Source organism: Hoplias malabaricus, chromosome 1 (genome assembly GCF_029633855.1).
Source record: "Hoplias malabaricus isolate fHopMal1 chromosome 1, fHopMal1.hap1, whole genome shotgun sequence".
Lineage (NCBI taxonomy): Eukaryota > Metazoa > Chordata > Actinopteri > Characiformes > Erythrinidae > Hoplias > Hoplias malabaricus.
Genome location: NC_089800.1, coordinates 58,121,565 through 58,140,586, shown reverse-complemented (window position 1 = coordinate 58,140,586; position 19,022 = coordinate 58,121,565). Strand labels below are relative to the sequence as shown.

Sequence of the window (19,022 nt, the reverse complement as noted above, 5' to 3'; positions counted from 1 at the left end):
GTGTGTGTGTGTGTGTATGTGTCAGAATTCTTCACCGCTTTAAAATCAGTCTAATTACTATTCAAATCCTCATGGTTTAGAGAATTCATGAAAGTTAAGAAAACCTCCATGTGTTTGAAGCCCTATTATCCTGTCCTTGGGCTGAAATCCTGGGAACGAGCAGATGCTTACATTTTCAATGGGATTTTTTAGGACTTTCTGGCATTAAATTTAACTTTAAAACCCTCAATGTAGAGAATGACCCCCAACCCAAATATTACCTGCTCTGTGTGGTCAATGGAGCTGAGAGAATGGACAATGAGTTTAGAACCAAAGAGTGATTTTAACGTTATGGCTGAATGTACCACTGAGATAAAGATTGTGTGGCAGTAGATGGTTTCAAAATTCATTCATTCATTCATTACCTGTAAGCACTTATCTAGTTCAGGGTCGTGGTGGGTCCAGAGCCTACCTGGAATCATTGGACGCAAGGCAGGAATACACCCTGGAGGGGGCGCCAGTCCTTCACAGGGCAACACACACATCTACGGACACTTTTGAGTCGCCAATCCATCTACCAACGTGTGTTATTTGGACTGTGGGAGGAAACTGGAGCACCCGGAGGAAACCCTTGCAGACACAGGGAGAACACACCACACTCCTCACAGACAGTCACCCGGAGGAAACCCACACAGACACAGGGAGAACACACCACACTCCTCACAGACAGTCACCCGGAGGAAACCCATGCAGACACAGGGAGAACACACTACACACCTCACAGACAGTCACCCGGAGGAATCCCACACAGACACAGGAAGAACACACCACACTCCTCACAGACAGTCACCCGGAGGAAATCCACGCAGACACAGGGAGAACACACCACACTCCTCACAGACAGTCACCTGGAGGAAACCCACACAGACACAGGGAGAACACACCACACTCCTCACAGACAGTCACCCTGAGGAAACCCACGCAGACACAGGGAGAACACACCACACTCCTCACAGACAGTCACCCAGAGTGGGAATCGAACTCACAACCCCCAGATCCCTGAAGCTGTGTGACTGCGACACTAACCTGCTGCTGCATACGGAATTTTGATATAGCTTTTTTTTTTAATGAACACATCTAGTGTTTAAAAACACTGCCTTTTCAACTGTCTTAGTTTAAAAAAAAAAAAAGGTAAAATATGTCGGCAAAGGACGGTGCTTTTGTAAACATTGTGAATTCATCTTTTGGTCTTTTCTTCCTTTGCATTCTTCACAGCTGATGATCTCAATGGAGAAAAAATGTACTCCTTTGTTGCTAAACTTTTTTAAACAATCCTTTATAACCTTCCAGTGTTTGAGACTTCACTGCATCAATGTGAACCCCCAGGATAATGACCCTGTGAGGAGTGAATTCCAATCAATTCCATTGTTCCTATAAATTCAGATGTGGTTTGCGACAAAAAAAAACATCTTTGACTACCCTCTCTCCACAAGAGAATTCCCTTCAAGAGAAATATAGCTGGCCAAAAGATTTCATGCGGCCTCAGATGCTGCTCGAGTTCTGCAGAGGTTTACAAAAAGATTTCTAAAGACTCAGGCCTACACCCGTCCCCCAGTCAGGCAGATATTTTATAAATGGAAGAAATTCAGCACTGCAGCTTCTCTCCATCTCTTGTGGTTGTCCTACAAAGATCAGTGCAAGGGCAGGCTGCAGAATCCACAAACAGCCAAGAGTCTGCAGGCATCTCCTGCACTTCCTGAGTCATGACTAATCTGGATATTCCACATTACCACTGGAACAATGTCTTGTAGATGGATGAGATAAAAATACAAGTTTTGTTTTGGTTTTGTTTGGAAAAACAAAACTTTGCAAGATCAGAATCTCAGCCCAGCTGTGAAGTATAGGGGTTGATGTATAATGTTTGGAGCTGCCTTGTGCTCTCAGGGCCTGGGTGGCCTCACTGAAAGATCAATATTCTGATCAGCCACAAGATTGAAACCAAAGAGAGGTGAAGTGAATAAAACTAATTATCTCGTCAGAATACCACCTGTCAGGTGTTGAGATACATACTAGGATGCAGGAGAACAGTATGTTCTTGACGCTGATGTGGGAAACAGGACAGTGGGCAAGCACAAGATTCTGAGCGCCAATTTGAGATGATCATAATGTTTCAGTCAGAACCACTCCAAAAGCTTGTGGGATATTGCCAGCATGAAATAGTCATTATTACCAACCAATAGTCATCCAAAGGACAACTGGTGAACCAAAGGCAGGTTTGTGGGTGTCCAAGAGGAACTAAGGAGATTTCTGCTGGGAAAATTACTGAAAACAGTAATGGCAGCTTGCCGTGACACTCCTTGACACCTCTGCATCCATGGACCACTTTTAGCCGGTGCTGACCATGGCATACCAGGACACCTCACAAGACCTGCAGTTTCAGAGAGGTTCTGACCGAAACATCATGACCGTCATGTCTGGCCCTTGTCAAAGTTGCTCGTCCATTTTTCTTCTTCCAAAACTCTTAAAAGGTGGCAAACATATGAGACACTCAATGTTAATTACTTCACATGTTAAGGGATTTAACCTTGCTGATAATCATTTTATATAATAAGTTGCATCAGGAAAACATATAGATGAATGGCAGAGTTTCTGAAAGCTGTAGTACCAGTGTGGTATTATGACAACTACTGATTTGAAAGCTTGTTCAAATCATTTTTTCATACATTTTTAGTGTAAGAAAAACATTAACAAAATGTCCAAGAGCCACTATGAACCACTTGCATCAGTAACTCTGTGGGAACATGACGTAAAGTCTGAGCACTGAACTCTTCAGCAAAGGACATTTGCTCTTGAAGAAGTGTGGGTAATTGAGCAGTGAGGAGCTGGAGCTGAACACTCTACAGGGCTCTCTGTCGTCATCTCTTTTGAACTTGTAATAGACAAACAGTGTGCTGCTTTTTTGTTTAAATGCAACTCATTCTGTTGCTTCCAACGTTTCTGTACCCTCCAACATTTATTTCACCACAATTTTCCCTTTCCAGTGACTGCCTCCCCGTTGCCCAGTGGACTGCAGGAGCTCTTTGAATCACACTTTGAGTGCTGCTACTTTAGAATTCACCCTGCAAAGCTTTTTTTTTTTTTGGCTTCGCATCCAAGTGCTTCAGATGGTTCTTTTGTTCAAAGAGCTTATGCTGCCTCCTAAAAACTATATTCTGCTGTTGACAGGGTACTGTACTGGACCAAAGTAAATTGCATGACATTACATCCAAATGCACATAATGAACTTTGGGCTAAAAATCACTACACCCTAGACATATTTACCCAGACACGTGACATTTAACTGATATTTAATTTCAAAGTTTCACTACCAAATTATTCTCTCTTTTGGAGCTGCATTTATTGCAAGAGCCATAACCAAAGGGAACAGTCAGTCAGTTACAATCTCTCAAACATCTACACAGAAAAGACCATACACGTTCTTGTGAACAGTCCATTAACTGTTCCTTTATTTGGAAAGGTACTGGATAACACTATACAGAACAGAGCTGCAAATTAGGGGCCTTTGATTTATTCACAGATTAAAAAAAGAAAGAAATTTTCTAAGGACAGCTTTTGGCTACCCTACATGATCTAATTACTGTTTAATTAAACATGTATTTTTACAGCTACACTACACATTTTTGCAATGTGGTTATAATTAAAGAATTCAGATTCAAAGGAGAAAACTATGGACACTGGTTACAAAATTGAATTATGTAGCTTTGAGTTCATGCTAAACAAACAAAACTTAAAGGTTGAGGCCGTGTTATTGTTGATTTGCAAATTTTAATATACATCTGTTTGGCAAAATAATATTTTACCTATGTTAATGGAATTTATAATCATAAAAAATATATTCTAAGAGTTGCACCAGTGAAAAGTGCCGAGGGGAATTTCTAAACTTAAAGAAAGAGACAAGGACCGAAGTTTGTACAGAACTCTAACTTCAAGGTTCACCCGTTTTAGTGTAAATTGTTAAATGCAGTGCATGCATTAACAAACTCATAATGCCATTTACCACATGTGAATGTTTGATTTGCTACATGATCAACATGAACTGATTTCAAGCAGATTAATGATTGATGAATATATTGTAATTGAGTACCAAACCGTTAATCAATGCATGTCAAAATATCATCTAGTCCAAAAACTGTTTTGATTTTTTTTTTCTTTTTTGCATTGTTCTTTGTTTATAAGAGTCATACAAAAATAACAAGAACTAGATATATTCATAGATATTGTGCATAAAATAGCAGACTGTAGCAGACTGAATCCACAGACGAGATGGTACATGTTCCTGACAACACTTGTAGTTCTAGCTGTTGTACATGTACTTTCGTGTCATGGTTTGATTGTTGACAAAGAGCGGGTCCACTGAGGCCACTTTGGCAGCGATGAAGGAGTGGATACAGTGAAGAACAGCTGTCAGATTCGCAAACTCCAGCTCCTGTGAAGCCAAACATGAGAGTAGAAGAAAAGCGCTTTAAACCTAAAACTTGTTGTTGGGTATGGAATTCATTTGCTTTAACTAGAACACTAGAACACAACTGTGATGGTAAACCTTACCTTCATTTCTATCTGTTTGCTTTCTGTGTTTTTGAATAAGAGCTTCACTCTTGTCTTTCCATCGTCAGAGGAACCCTTTAGCTGGGAGAATTTATATCTCCAAATGACTTTCTGTGGATGAGGAGACCAGAGGAAATCAAATAGAGCAGGCAGGTCAAAAGGCTAAAGCCAAGTCAAAGTTGACAAATGTCTATTACCATTCAGCTTTGTGTGCAGGATACAGAATAGAAGTGGCTTTCTGGGATTGATAGTCTATAGCTACATGAGGAAATGCTTCCCCATTCATCTGTGATTGTATTTATTTTTAAATCTGGACCAGAAAGCATTCAACTGGATAATAATGGATTGAATGTCTAGTGCATTATATTCCTTCAGGTATTCCATACATAGGAGGATTACTTGGACCGCCAAGATGAAGAAAATAACAGTTAGTGAATGATGGCTGTAGAGGATAGAGGTAATATTTATTCAGTCACTGGGCAGTGATGTGCAGATATTACACAACAAATACTGACTCAGTGTCAGCGCCAGCACCGGATGTGTAGGGTATTTTTAGCAACTTTTAGCTCATTATCATCCTAAATGGGACGTATTAATTACCTGCTTCATATAGAGTGACTCTGCAAATGGACTGCTGTAGCTGTCCATGAAAATCGTGCTGTACTTAGTCTCAAACAAAGACGGACAGCTGGAGTCTGTACTGAAAGCAGCTCATTAAGAGCCGTTGAAAGGCCTGATCGGGGCTCGTTTGCATATACGTCATCCCCACTCATTGTAATGGCTGCTTTACAGAGTGAAACCGATCAGCTAACACGCGCTCACTCCTATGCAAATTAGTTTCGAATGATTAACAATAAAGCCCACATTTAGGCCAGTCTGTCAGCCTTGAAATGTACTCATGTTAGCCTATTAATATTCAAACTACTCTGTAAGTCAAGATTATAGTAATCCAGATATAATAATGAGCCATTCCATCTTAACCATGTTTTGGTAATAAGGGGAAAGTATCCTTGAAATGTTCTTTAGGCAATAATCTGAGCACAAGCTGATGACTATGAAGACCCCTGAATGCTCTCTTCCCTTTTGGAGTTTAATTAGCATGCACAAATATTCCAGTTGCCTGATTATATCCAGAAATGGGTAGATTCAGAGGTCTCAGACGGTGCCTAAGAATAAACACTTATTCTCAGTCCTCTTACCTTTGAACTGCTCTCTGAACAGGAGAAGCCAGATTCAAAGTCAATTGTAAAGCACAGTATCTTCCCTTGGCTGCTGCACATGTAGGTTTTCGACTGCCAAATAAATAGAATAATATTAGTGAATATTAAACCTACACAGTAACACTCATAATATGAAAATAATAAACACAAGACAGCATCCAAAGGGCACTTTATCGTATCCGTTCATTACTGCTTGCTTAAACTTTCCAACTGTTCCATTCATATTTATGTAAATAAGTGAATATTTTCAGCACTCCCACTGTCAGTGGAGCAGTCACTTTCCCCAGGAATAGGACAGGTATAGTTTAGTCGCTATGGCAACAGCTGCCCAGCATTTCTCTCCTTAGCAGAAAAGGAAATTAGAAAAATCAAAGGGTTTGAAATCTAATGAATATATTATGCAGGCAATAGAGAACAATTTAGATATTATTAGTAAACTGTCTTAGAGGACAGACTGCCACAGGGTGTTTTGTTAATTGATGCGCTTTTTGCCTTTCATTCACACATAAGTAGGTGCCACATGCTAATGGACATTGATGGAATAGAAGTCAAGATAGCAGTGGCCACCAGAATGGCCTGGTGTAATTGTGTTCCTTTTTCTTCTGCTGGTTAATAATCTCCCTCTCAACCTTCACCGTAATTAGATTATTGGCTGTATGTGTTTAGCCAATATGATTAAAGGGGTATCATGCTCAGATCACAGCTGTGCAGCTTACTGAGAAGCTGCTGGGTTCTGTTTTAAAATCACTATCAAATCCTCCAGGGAGAAGAAATATTTGTATGCATGAAATACATGGGAATGGAGTCAGTCACATTAAATCAATTAGACTGTGCCAAAGAGTGCTTTTTTTGGTCACCTAGTAGTAACGTTTTAATTGTCCTACAACAGCAGTACATCTACTGAATATAAAGAGAAGCTATTAGAGTACACAAACAATCCTTCCAGCATGTGGCTCCATATACTTGACTAACACGGAGAGAATGTGTGAATTACTTGCACTAACCTCCTTCAGATTTCTCCTGGGTCCCTATTATTTTCTTATCTAACTACCATAAAACATACTCACACAGTCAATAGGGTCATAAGCTCTAATTTACGTGCTGTCCTTTGGAACCATTTCAGTGCGGTATAAACCTTTTCAGTTGTACTTTGTAGCTCTCTGCTGCTACGGCATATCCTGCTCTCCCTGTTTCATCATTGTGCAAATGGAATTCAATCTGCCTGAATGTCAGAACACCCCATTTCGTGTTGGTGGAGATGTTAGCATGCTTAAATCCAGCAGCCACCCCACCGCCCTCCCACTCTTGCTGGTTTGGAGCACGGATGCACTTTAGTGTCCATGCCTGGGTTAGGACAGGGATGGACTGCTAATAGCTTTAATCACAGAGCCCGTCAGCAATAACTGAAGCAGGGTTTCATGCCTTCCTCCCAGATGTGCTGCCATGCTTTAGGAGGCACGACAAATTCAGCTGCCAAAAAAGCAAGATGTCGCTTAGGCGGATTCCCACTGCTTACTGTCGTCTGGTGTGAGCACGGTCTGTGACATGTAAAGTGCAGACTACACAGCTCTAATTGAAGGGCTTCCGTAGGGAATTTGAAGAAACGTATAGTGAGGTAGGCTCTAGGATCATCCTGGCAGCCTGAGTGAAGCCCAATCTGATCAGCAGTGTCGGCAAACAGTGACTGGCTTCTTAACAAAGCATGAAGCTAGCCACTCAGAGCATGCATGTTTGATGCTGCAGCATTCTTAGAGTTTCTGAACCATGTCTGACTTCTCCAGCTGGTGGGAAAACAACAACACTGTGGCAATGCCCTAAACAGGGTAGCACCCTGCAATGTGTTAAAAGAAGCGTGGTGTAATTCACAGATCTTAAAACAGCCATCATGTGTAAATGGGCTGGACAAACACAAGAGACTTTGTTTTTCTCCCTCGCTCATGTTTATTTCACACCGCATCCTGTTGAGTTGCAAGTCTTAGTTGAAGATGAGCTGCTGAGCACTTATTGCGGACCACAGGAGGTTTGACTAATTGGCAGGAGAACACAGAATCACCCACTAACTGAAATCCTCCATCACATTCAGTAGCCTCCCGCGGGACTATGTCTCAAGTTTACATCATTAAGGCGGGAAAGAGGGCTGATCGTTTTCTGTGCTCTTATTGGTCGTTTCTTTCTGTGTAAAAGCGCTGTGCACTAAGGAAGCCTAGCATGCAACACTTCTCTGTGCAACTCAGGAAAAAACACCTTGGGATAATCTTCACACTGGGCATGCTCACACATGCAGAATAAACTCATCAGCATCCCAAGTGGCTCTGAAATTTGACAGCAACCAAACCACATGGAGCATTAACTAAGCTCTTTAAGCCAGCCATCAATTTCCCAGCACCATGAATAACAAAATCCAGCACCAAAACCAAGCAGTAAAATCCTAATTAATCATGCACCGTAACCACAGTGGTGGCAAAATGACACAGTAGACGAGTCACTGGCTTTGCACAGCAAGTTCACAAATCATTTAATGGAGACATTAATCTTAATTATACCCAAGTAATGGCACTACATGCTGCAGAACCACTGATGATTGCAGTTATGCATATTGCCTACAAGGATTTGGCTGGTGTATTAAGAGCAACCAGTATTTAATCTCACTCAATATGGTCTGAAAGAGCAGCACCATCCTCGCTCTGCCCTCCATACCAAATGTGAACATTTTCCACCTCTTGAGTTAGGCGCTCTCCTTAGAATCTATTGTTCACACAGTTAAATGGGAATGAAATTGAACTTGGATGAATCACAATCCAGAACTCCCTTTGACTTCTCCTCATGAATACTCCACAGAACATAATGTGATTATTATATCTCTCAGAGACTCCTCACACTGTCTTCTCATGGCACCCTCAGCTTATACACTCACTGAGCTATAAACGACTGGTATAGAGAATACTATGCAAAGAGTGAGGCAGATAATTGCTAGAGCAGTGGCTTTTGGCTTGTAAGGAACATCAGCGCTAAACCCTAGTCTAGGATTTGGCGGGAGGTTACAGTTGTCTACTGTGCCCTTGCTGTATTTGAGTATTGTAGTGATTTAAATCTCTCCTGACAGATTCCTTGCTTTGTATTATTTATACATGTCTCTAGTTAAGGGTACCAAGCATCACAGCCCTCAGGCTCAGAGCTGACTTTTTTCAACCTTTACTATATTTCTATTCAGTGAAAATGAAAAATATTACCAAGAACTGCTGGCCACTTTTTGATATCCTTGACCTGACATCGGGCACAATTTTAAAATGATTTGTATGGGAACATTTGACTGAATAAACAAATATGTATGAATAAATAAAGAAATAGTAAAACTGATCATCACAACTGACCATTAACTCTACAGCCCATACACTGCTCATACACTGTATACACAGGATTTATTTATACTAAGTATTCCCATACTATTTGTAACAATGTTGGATGTACACCACTGTGAATTACTGCATGTATTTATCCTGCATCATCGATAGAACATAAATACTATATTCTGTACAAACTTGTACAGACTTATGCATGTGTATATTTAAATAGTGGTTAGACCTTATGTACATTCATTTTCCTTCTATTCATATTTATTGCACATATCCTTTGCTTTTGCTCTCTTGCACTCCTGATATATGCTAAGTGCATTATGTTGCCTTGCAGTGAGCCTACAATAAAGTTGAATCTCCCCATTTACCTATTCATGTAAAACTATGATATCATGCTATATACTGGTTCCTATCTTAAACCATTCATTTTATTTAAGATATTACTATTTTGTAACGGTTTACAGGATGCTATCTCTGAAAGGTTAAGTCTGAGTAAATGCCAGTCATACAATTTGTCCTGTAAACTCTCCAGTGTCTTTACAATTGTCTTGCAGTAACAATAATTCACAGCATAGCTCATGCAGAGTGGCAGTGTGCAATGTCTTTCATTCATTTCTCCAGATGGCAAGTTCATTCATGTGCTTGGCGAGTGCAAAAGGAGAACGTCAAACAAATTACACAGTTTAACACAAGCTAGTATCAAGTGTTTAGCATATGCTCATTATATATAGTGGCATGGCAGCCATACCAAAAATCTCATACATTGTTTGGAGAAGGCAAGTGGATTAGTGTTGTAATGAAAAGTTGTAGCTTGACCTTGACGACCGTTAAAGAGAAATGAGCAGAACAAATGTTTAAAGCTTAAATCCTTCACCTCGTGAACTCATGGCGGCTTATACATTACAGGAGTTACCCTGCATGAGTTCATCTGTAGACCAATGATGCCACTGACCTTTGTATAGGAGAAGCAATTTAACGGCTCAATGAGGAGAGGTCTTACAAAACAGGTTCCTCAGAGAAATTTAATTAAAAAATAATAATGTTTAAAAAGGAACAAATCAGATGGGGAATTGGTCTTGCTTCCATTTCTGCCCGTTATGGACTGCCTTGCTGAGGATAATTAAAAGTAATGGTTCACTTGTAAATTTTATCATCTATATGGACTGCTTGTGTTGAAGACTGCTCTTGCAGTGGTTTCAGTGTTAAATAATTCAAAACATAACCTATATAATAAAGATTAGATAGAAATGAAAGTTTGCTAGAAGTGACACAAGAAATATAAAATGAGCAACCATGCTTATTAACAAATCATTATAAGGTAATGTCAATGAACTTAAAGCTTTATAGCAGAAAGGTCAAAAGGTATAAGGTAATTCAAAGTAAATTATTAAACCACATGCTAAATAAATAATATGCCGAAAGGACTAAAAAACAGGTAGTAATAGTAATTAATTTAGATTTTATTTTTTCTGCAGAGTCATGACTTTTTATTAATCATGGTGGTCTCGACCCCCCCCCCCCCCACACTCTCCATCTGTGCTGCATATTTTAGGAAGGCTTATCTTTGGAGACTGTATAACATCTCTAAACATCTGTTTAAAACACATTTCACTGGCTACCAGCTTGAGATTTCTGCAAACATTTTTTTCCATTCAGGTCCCAGTACTCACCCCCACTCTTTGCACCTCCATGAAGACGGCTCTCTGGAAGGCTTTCTCCCAGAGCGCCAGCTCCGTGCCCAGCACCACACTGAAGCAGTGGCTCTGTCCATGTCCCACCAGCACACTGAAGCAAAAAGGTTCATTGTCCCGCAACTCACAGTCCTGCTGCAGGCCCGGGTACAGCTTTGTCTGGATCCAACAGTCCTCTGCTATCCACAACTTCTCTCACACAGAAACACACACACTGACATGCTCAGATTGCAAGAAAGAAAAAAAAAAATAAAAAAAAATAAAAAAAATTTCAGTCACTGCATTATACCTGTGTTTCTCAACTCTAAACCTGGAGGCACCCTGCCCTGCACAGGCATAGCTTTCCCTTCACCCAACACACTTGATTCAACTAATTGGTTAATTAACAAGTCTTTCAGAGTTGCAGTGGGTGTGTTAAGGCAGGGACACCACTAAAATGTGCAGGGCAGGGTGCCACCAGGAACAGAGTTTGTACCCACTGCACTATACAGTACACAATAATTTGTGATGGCCATCTTGAAGCTGAACATGTAAAAACACATGGTGCCGTTGTCACAAAATAATAAATAGAGAGAGAATATGTACCTTATGAACCTTAAAGAGAACCTCACAGAGGTTAAATGTGGCCTCGGCTTGAGCCCAGTCTGATGCACTAGCCTGATGTGAGAAAAACAAACAGCAAACACTGCAGTGAGATCCAATTTAGTGCTCATATACCACTTACAACTTGCAGCAGACAGTGAAGGAAAACTCTACTACAGGCTGCTCAGCAGTTGCAGGTTTTTTGGCCCCTTCTCAATATTCTGTGTGGCATTACAGCTCAGCAAATTTTTGTCAGCAGCAAAGTTGCATATGTGTGCATTTCAGCTCCTTATGACCCTCTCACAGAGTTGAAATATTTAGGAAACAATTCATTCTGTAACTGTACCCAGCTCTAAGGTCACAGTGTAATATGTGTGAACAATAATATAAAATCTGCACTGATACAGCATAGTAGAATACAATATTTAATCTTAAAAATGGTCATTAGGTGCTAGTTATTAACATTTAACTACCAGGAGAAAACAACTAATATAATCACAAAAAAAACTAAACAATTAGACAACTAAATATATTTCCCATTTAAATTTTTTGCCCCAGAATATACAGTCTGGTCTTTTGTTATGACTGCAACTTTTTCAGGTGAGCTGAGTTTACATTGAGCCTCTTTCTGAACCAAGAAATTCCATTGTTTTGAGAAAGAATTACCATAAATGTTATCTTAATTGATTAGTACATTTGTCTAACAGTAACAAAAATACAATGACCAGCCTCTGATATTTGCACAGTACTGTACATTTACGTATATCCATAACATTTAGGATATCACAAACACATGACCTAAAAAAACTGCCAGTAATGATTAACACCAAGCGGATAACAGTAAAAAAAATTTCATTCAAAAGTTTTCATAGGAGAGACTGACACTGATCAGCTAGAACATTAAAACCACCTGCCTAATATTTCATCCCTTGTGCTGCCAAAACTGCTATGAAGATGTCTCATGGTAACTAACACCAAGATGTTATTTACAGAGGTGAGGTCACTATAAATCAGACTGGTTATTTCAGCACATCCCAGAGGTGCTAGTTCAGACTGAGATCTGGGGAATTTGAATGAACACCTTGAACAATTTCTCTGGGTCCTCAAACCATCCCTACACAGCAAATTATCCAGTGTTAAAGCAACACTATTAGTGTTAATTTAACACGGGTGAATTTGCTTTGTAAACATTTTTTACAGTGTGACAGGGAGCATTATCTTCATAAATGTAACATCAATAAGAACACCAGGATCCAAGGCTTCTCAGCAGAACACTGTGCAGGCTGTCTCACAGCCTCCACTTGTTTGCCCTTTCTTGTGCATCCTTGTGCCATCATTTTCCCAGGTAAGCAACACACACCCAGCTGTCCACTTGACATAAAAGAGAATGTGTTACTTCAAATCTTTTTCCACTGCCTCATTGTTCAGTTCTGATGCTCACATGACAAGTGTAGATGTTTTTGGTGGTGGACAGGGGTTGGCATGGGCACTCTTGACTAGATTGCATCTTTGAAGCACCATACACAACAATCTGCAATTAACTTTCAACCCTAGCCAGCATTAAATCTTTCAGCAATTTGTGCTGCAGTAGCTCTACTGTGGGACCAGACTAGACAAAGTAGTCTTTACTCCCCACATACACTATTGAACACTGGGCACCCAAGACTATGGGTGGTTCACTGCTTATTATACCTTGACCTGCTTTTGGTAACTAAATACTAAAAAACCCCACAAGACATACCGTTTCAGAGATTCTCTGACCCAGTTGTCTAGTCATCAATATTTAGCCCTTGTCAAAGTTGCTAAAATTCTTTTACTTGCCCATTATACCAGCTTCCAACATATCAACTTAAAGAACTGACATTTGACGTTCTACCAAATAGATGCTACATGTGGCACTGTAACAACACATTCAAATGTTATTCACATCACTTTTTGTGGTTTTAATGTTGTGGCTCATTGGTGTGTGTAACACTCTCAATACCATACAAATGCTATATAAGCCTGTATTTTATATCTGAAGAAAGGCAAAGATAGAAACATTTGTCACAAGTAATGTAGGTAATTTGGTAATAGCTTTTCCTCAGCAGAATCCATTAAAAAATAAATGGATTCATTATATATGATTATGAAGGATGTGCTGAGATCTGCAAAGCACCAGGGATGCCTAAAGGATGTTTATGGGAGACATGTAGCCAAGCTCATGATTGACTGCCCTATCCCCTTAACTCAGAAGTATGTCCTTGGGTGGGGTTGAGCTCTTTATGATTTATGTTTTGTGCAGAAAGTGTTTTGAATTTTACTTTGGATAGTTGTGGACTTACAGGGGGGCCCCTGAGAATGTAGAGAGAGGATCCTTTCAATGCCAGAAACTTGTAGCTTTGAATCTGGTTGGTATCACTCCCATGAAGGTGCTCACAAACCCAACCCATATGGATGATCTGCACAGAGAAACATTCGCTAGCTGAAAATCGATTGCCCTGAAACTAAAGAAATTCTCCCAGCTGAGAGAGATTCTCACGCTGAGCACAGCACACACATCGGCAGATTTTTTCCCCCCACAACCAGTCATGGCCTGCTTGTGAGAAAATCTGCAGTATTACAGTTTTCAGATGTTTAAGTAATTGTGAAGAAGCAAATAAATGGCTTTCTTCTCTCCTTGAAATTCTAGGTTAGAATGACAATGATACAGAACAGTATTTACACGAAAATAGTAGTGACAAAAGGCATCTACAGGTTTGATAAAAATCAGACCTGTGTCAACTATGTGTTTTAGCTCATAGACTGTTTATGACCAGAAGAAGCACAGCCTACTACAAACAGTGCAAGAACATTAAATGTAAACATAGAAATGATATCCCCATGAATGCATATGCCAGAATGTGCTTATTAATATTTGCAGAATAATTCAGTTTTTTAAAGAAAATTTAGGGAAAACTGTCCAATGAACACTGACATTTACATTAACACCTACCTGCTCGTTAGAAGAGTAGAATTTGTTTGCTGTTTTCATCTGAAAGAAAAAAGAAAGACATTCATTAATACATTTTTATTATGAATTTTTTGTATATATAAATTCACCCAGATGATATTACACTGTTAAGTGACAACAGAGAGTGACTGCATGAGTAAAGACACATACATTACAGTACAACCAGTGCATGGGGATTGAGCCAAACAGCTAAATTCACTGCTAAGAGAATTATGTATGAGGAACATACTGCTTTCTTTGTAAATTCAAATTCCAAACTATCATTTAAGAATGCATTTAATTCAGATGACACATATTAATCCCAATTTTGCTTTCTGGCAAATGGTATAAACAGATTCTATGTTCCATGTTTACACAACAACCTACTAATTTAAACACAGTGATAACACTGGCACAGCACACAGCCTATGTTTCATGCAAATACCTCACAGGTTTGATGTTGCGGATATTGGCTTTGATCAGACCCTGGCTAATTATAACCAATACCCAATAATGATCGGTTAAATATGAATATACATATGATATAAAGCCAGGGTTGGCAGCTCAAAACTAATATTTCTAATAGTAAAAACTACATACATTTTATTACTTTAATTGTCATTTTAATGTTTGCATAGTTTGAGTCAGCTCTATATCCGTTTTGTAGGGTGACAGCTCAGAAAATGATTTCTTTGTTTTATAGATCCACCAGTGCTAGCATAATGACAGGAGTGTGGGTGGGTTTGGAAGAGAGGTTCAGCCTGCAGTGCACCTGCTGCACATGGAGCTTAAAAATAAGTTGAAATGTAAAAACGTCTGTGTATCAATGATCCACTGACCTGGTCATATTTATGATAAGTACAGGTCTACAGGGTTGTTTGTCTGGACATAGATTAAAAGTAGCTATGAACTTAAGTACCATTAAAATGATTATCTATCCAAAGTGTTGCTGCTGAGAGCTAGACCTCTGTCTGGAAAAATCAACCCTTAATTATAACCCTGCATACAAGTGCAATCACAGAGACAGTTTCCCCAGCTTGGGTGATGCCATGCCTTTATTCCTGGTTTCTTTATGTTCAATTTGCATGCACTATGCAGTAGAGAAACACATTTTCTGCTTCAGTGTACAGACAGTGTATTGTAAAGGTAATGCAGTTTGAATTTAGGCATTAAAAAGGCCATAGATGGAATATGATTTTTGGTCTGTCTTTGCTGGAAAAGAAAATTAACCTACAAACCAATCAGTTCCGACGAGCTGGAGAAAAAAGTTTTTAATCTTCATAAAAACGTTTATTACATCTTATTTGACCTTTCAACGATTTTACCACATTCAAATATGCATTGGCAAAACCCAGACAGTTTCATCCTGGGCTGCTACTCGGTTAATAAGCAACTGTGTTCCTAAAATGACTGACAGTATATTAATGAAGCGCTGAATCAGAGCCAAAGCCGAGTTCTCATGTAATGACATCCTCAGCAGACAACTGCAGGTCAAAACCTGTCAAATAACATCCTTCTAAATGCTCGTAGCCCTCAAAGCCAAGCCATGTGTCACAAAGTCTATTTATGGGTTATAGGTCACAACAATAAAAGTCAGAGTTCCGTTTCCCACTCTCACATACAATCAGCTCTTAATTGAACATTTAGCAATCAGTGTCTGTATCCATAATTAGCTGACGTAAGGGCAGTAATTGCGTGTAAAACAGGCAGCTGTGTGGCAGTAAATCAGAGCATGTTTGAGCTTGGTTACAGAAAAGGCCCACTGGATCATCAGTGCTCTAATTAAGATGTTGCACAGGAAATGAGATCATTAGGCAATATTCTTGCAGGATTTTTGAATACTGCAACAGGAGAATGAGGCAGGAGGATACAAAATTCTGGATACACAAGCCCAGGGTAGAAATTTAAATTTTAATTTACAATGGAACAGTGCATTAGTTGAACTGTCAGTGCTTGAAGTAAAAGAGCATTACATGAAATTGACCATGATGCAGAGGACACAGCTGAATTTCCAGGCTTTTCATTATTATTGTCAGATACTCATAGTTCCTGTGGCAAAGCTTCAGCTCAAATAGAATAATGGGCTGATTCTACCTCATCTCTCTGCCGCAATCGACAATTTTTCCATCTCCATCCTGTGCCAAAAATATGGCAGTGGGTGGAAAATGAGCATTAGGTGTAATTTTCTTATTTCCGGTAGACACTGGAAGCTCAGCTAGGGGAAGCTAACATTGTTTTCAGAATGCAAATATTCATGGGAGCAGTCAGCAGTCTATAAGCTCACACTCATCAGGCATGATACACAATACTCACACTCTCCTGGGTCAGATCATTGATATTGGTTGATATTGCTTGAAGCCAATCTGTGCTTTCTGCTGCAGTGCAAAACTGTAGAACATTGGTGCATACTCCATCTAAGGCGAATACTTCAAAACTATTTGACCTGATTGAAAAAAAGGAGGAGAGAGAGTGAGAAAGACAGAGGTGAACTTAAATGCATTGATATTCAAAACCTTAAAGAAATTCATTGCTTTAGAAAAGAGGTTTTCTGTGACAAACAACAGAGTTACAACAGTAAAAAGCCAATAAAGTGACTGTTGATAATTTGGTAAAAAACAAATATTTAATTGCTTTTACTGATATTTCACCAGATATATACAGCTTCATTCACTGTAAGCATAGATAAATTAATAATTTGCAGAACGCAATCATTTCTGTTACCATATGATTATATGTGCTACTTTCCTAATCATTTTCAACAAAACAGGAAAAACATGTATGCTGTCAAAGGAACAGTATGAATGAATTTAGTGTTACTTATGCAATTGACATTTGTTTTCATGAGAGACAAATCCCTGTAGCAGTTAAATGGAACAAAATAGATTCATGAAAAGAAAAACACAGCATGGTTGCTGCTTGTAATCAATTGTATCTAATGGGAGATTTTTGACATTTAATTTTACTGTGTGTTTGTACTATGGCATAGATGAATTAGCTTTTGAAGTGGTGGGCTGAGTATTTAATGACAGCTAACCATTGTATTCAATGTGAGGTGACCATGACAATGGTAAAACAAATCTGGCCAAAAGTTCTGCATTCAGAAAATTAAAGCTCTCAAACAACACTTATTATCCTAAATTTCAAATTCACTGCTCTTCCCAAATTAAAGTTATCCTAGCTTTAGGAATAATGATGTAGGAGAAACATATTTCATTTCATCTTCTATATTATAATACAAAACCAAATGTGAAATTTGAAAAAGAGGTTGATAGTTACAGCTTTCAAAAAATCAGTAGGAAGATTAGAGGTGTTTGCTTGGAATGAATTCAACACATCAGCACCCGCAGGACATAACCAATTTCACACACTGCTCTGGTTTGATTTTGTTCCACTTTTATTCTAGTCTTTTCCACAGTTCAGTCACTTTTGTGAGTTTCTTAGCCATAACTTTGTTTCCAGTGTTCTTCAAGAGATTCAGTGTTAACTGTTGTAAAAAGAAGGGCTTTACTCTGACTTTACCTGGAATGTGACAAGGGGCATTGTCTTGGATAAAAATTGCTGTCTGACTGGGAAATGTTCAGAGAGGGAACTCCTACAGAACACAATATTAACCAAACCAAGAAGCCCCCTTGTCCAAAATGAACTGCCTTCTTCATATATTTTATGTTCAGTCTTTCCCCAGTTTAATGCCAAACATAATGTTTCACATCTGACACAAACATTAAACTCGCTGTCAAACACTGGACCAGTTCTCCAACCACACAACATGCACCTCAGCAAAAGTTATTTTAGCTTTATGATGAGAGGCTTGGTTAGTCTGCAGTGGGCATTTAGTCTGATTTCTCTCAAACAGCAAGACATTTATCTTTGTGTTCTGAGACAGCACTGAATTTGAAAAAAAATTCCAACTTCAGTTTGGAACTTATTCCAAATCATTCTGTTCTCTTGTACATTTGTGTTATATTGACACCTATTTTTGGGAACTTGAAGTCTTCATCTGAACAACTAGTTGCAGGGTTTCAGTCACAATGGAGTGACTAGTCATTTTGCAAAACTAGTTTAAGTGTTGTCAGTAAAATAGGGTTTGTCAGGTAGTTAAAGAAAAACACCAGATTTCAGATTCGAACCAATAACCATGAAATATCCAACTGTTTTCTCAAATTATGGTCACAGCTCTTTTTCAGACATCACATTTACATAAAATTACATTTTATTTTGTGATTAAGGAATAATACACAAGAAGGAGTGCTATACCCTGAGATACTGGTGCTGGTGTGGGGCGGTCGTAGGCACAAGGCCGTTTGCAGAGTCATGAAGATCAAGAGACCAGTGCCAATATCTCCAAAATGTCCATTGACATTGAGAAAAGCTTTGTGTTTTTTAGAGAGATTTAGATATGCTGCCATCAAGATAAAGTCTTTTCCCGGGAAATCCATGGTTATTTCAGCAAGACAATGCCAGGCCTCACTTTGTACATGCTACAACAACATGGCTTTATAAGCAAAGAGTACATATACTTGATTGGCCTGTCTGCAGTCCAGATCCGTATCCTATGGTGCATCATAAAGAGAAGAATCAGGCAAGAGTGGCCACAGACTGTTGAACAGTTGACGTCTGGTAT

At 39.2% G+C, this 19,022-nt stretch overlaps 1 protein-coding gene across 3 annotated transcripts in view; it reads right to left on the bottom strand.

Moving 5' to 3' along the window:
* Nucleotides 1-3,505: 3,505 nt before the first annotated feature.
* sntg2 (syntrophin, gamma 2) overlaps nucleotides 3,506-19,022 on the bottom strand; it is a 77,133-nt gene continuing 61,616 nt past the window's right edge. For all 3 annotated transcript variants that reach the window (XM_066680162.1, XM_066680161.1, XM_066680163.1), the window contains 8 exons: nucleotides 16,715-16,844; nucleotides 14,405-14,443; nucleotides 13,755-13,871; nucleotides 11,434-11,505; nucleotides 10,828-11,037; nucleotides 5,784-5,876; nucleotides 4,585-4,695; nucleotides 3,506-4,465 (listed from right to left, as the gene is read on the bottom strand). In XM_066680162.1, coding sequence (XP_066536259.1) covers nucleotides 4,334-4,465; nucleotides 4,585-4,695; nucleotides 5,784-5,876; nucleotides 10,828-11,037; nucleotides 11,434-11,505; nucleotides 13,755-13,871; nucleotides 14,405-14,443; nucleotides 16,715-16,844 — 904 coding nt within the window. In that variant the 3' untranslated portion in view covers nucleotides 3,506-4,333. The remainder of the gene's footprint in view (nucleotides 4,466-4,584; nucleotides 4,696-5,783; nucleotides 5,877-10,827; nucleotides 11,038-11,433; nucleotides 11,506-13,754; nucleotides 13,872-14,404; nucleotides 14,444-16,714; nucleotides 16,845-19,022) is intronic.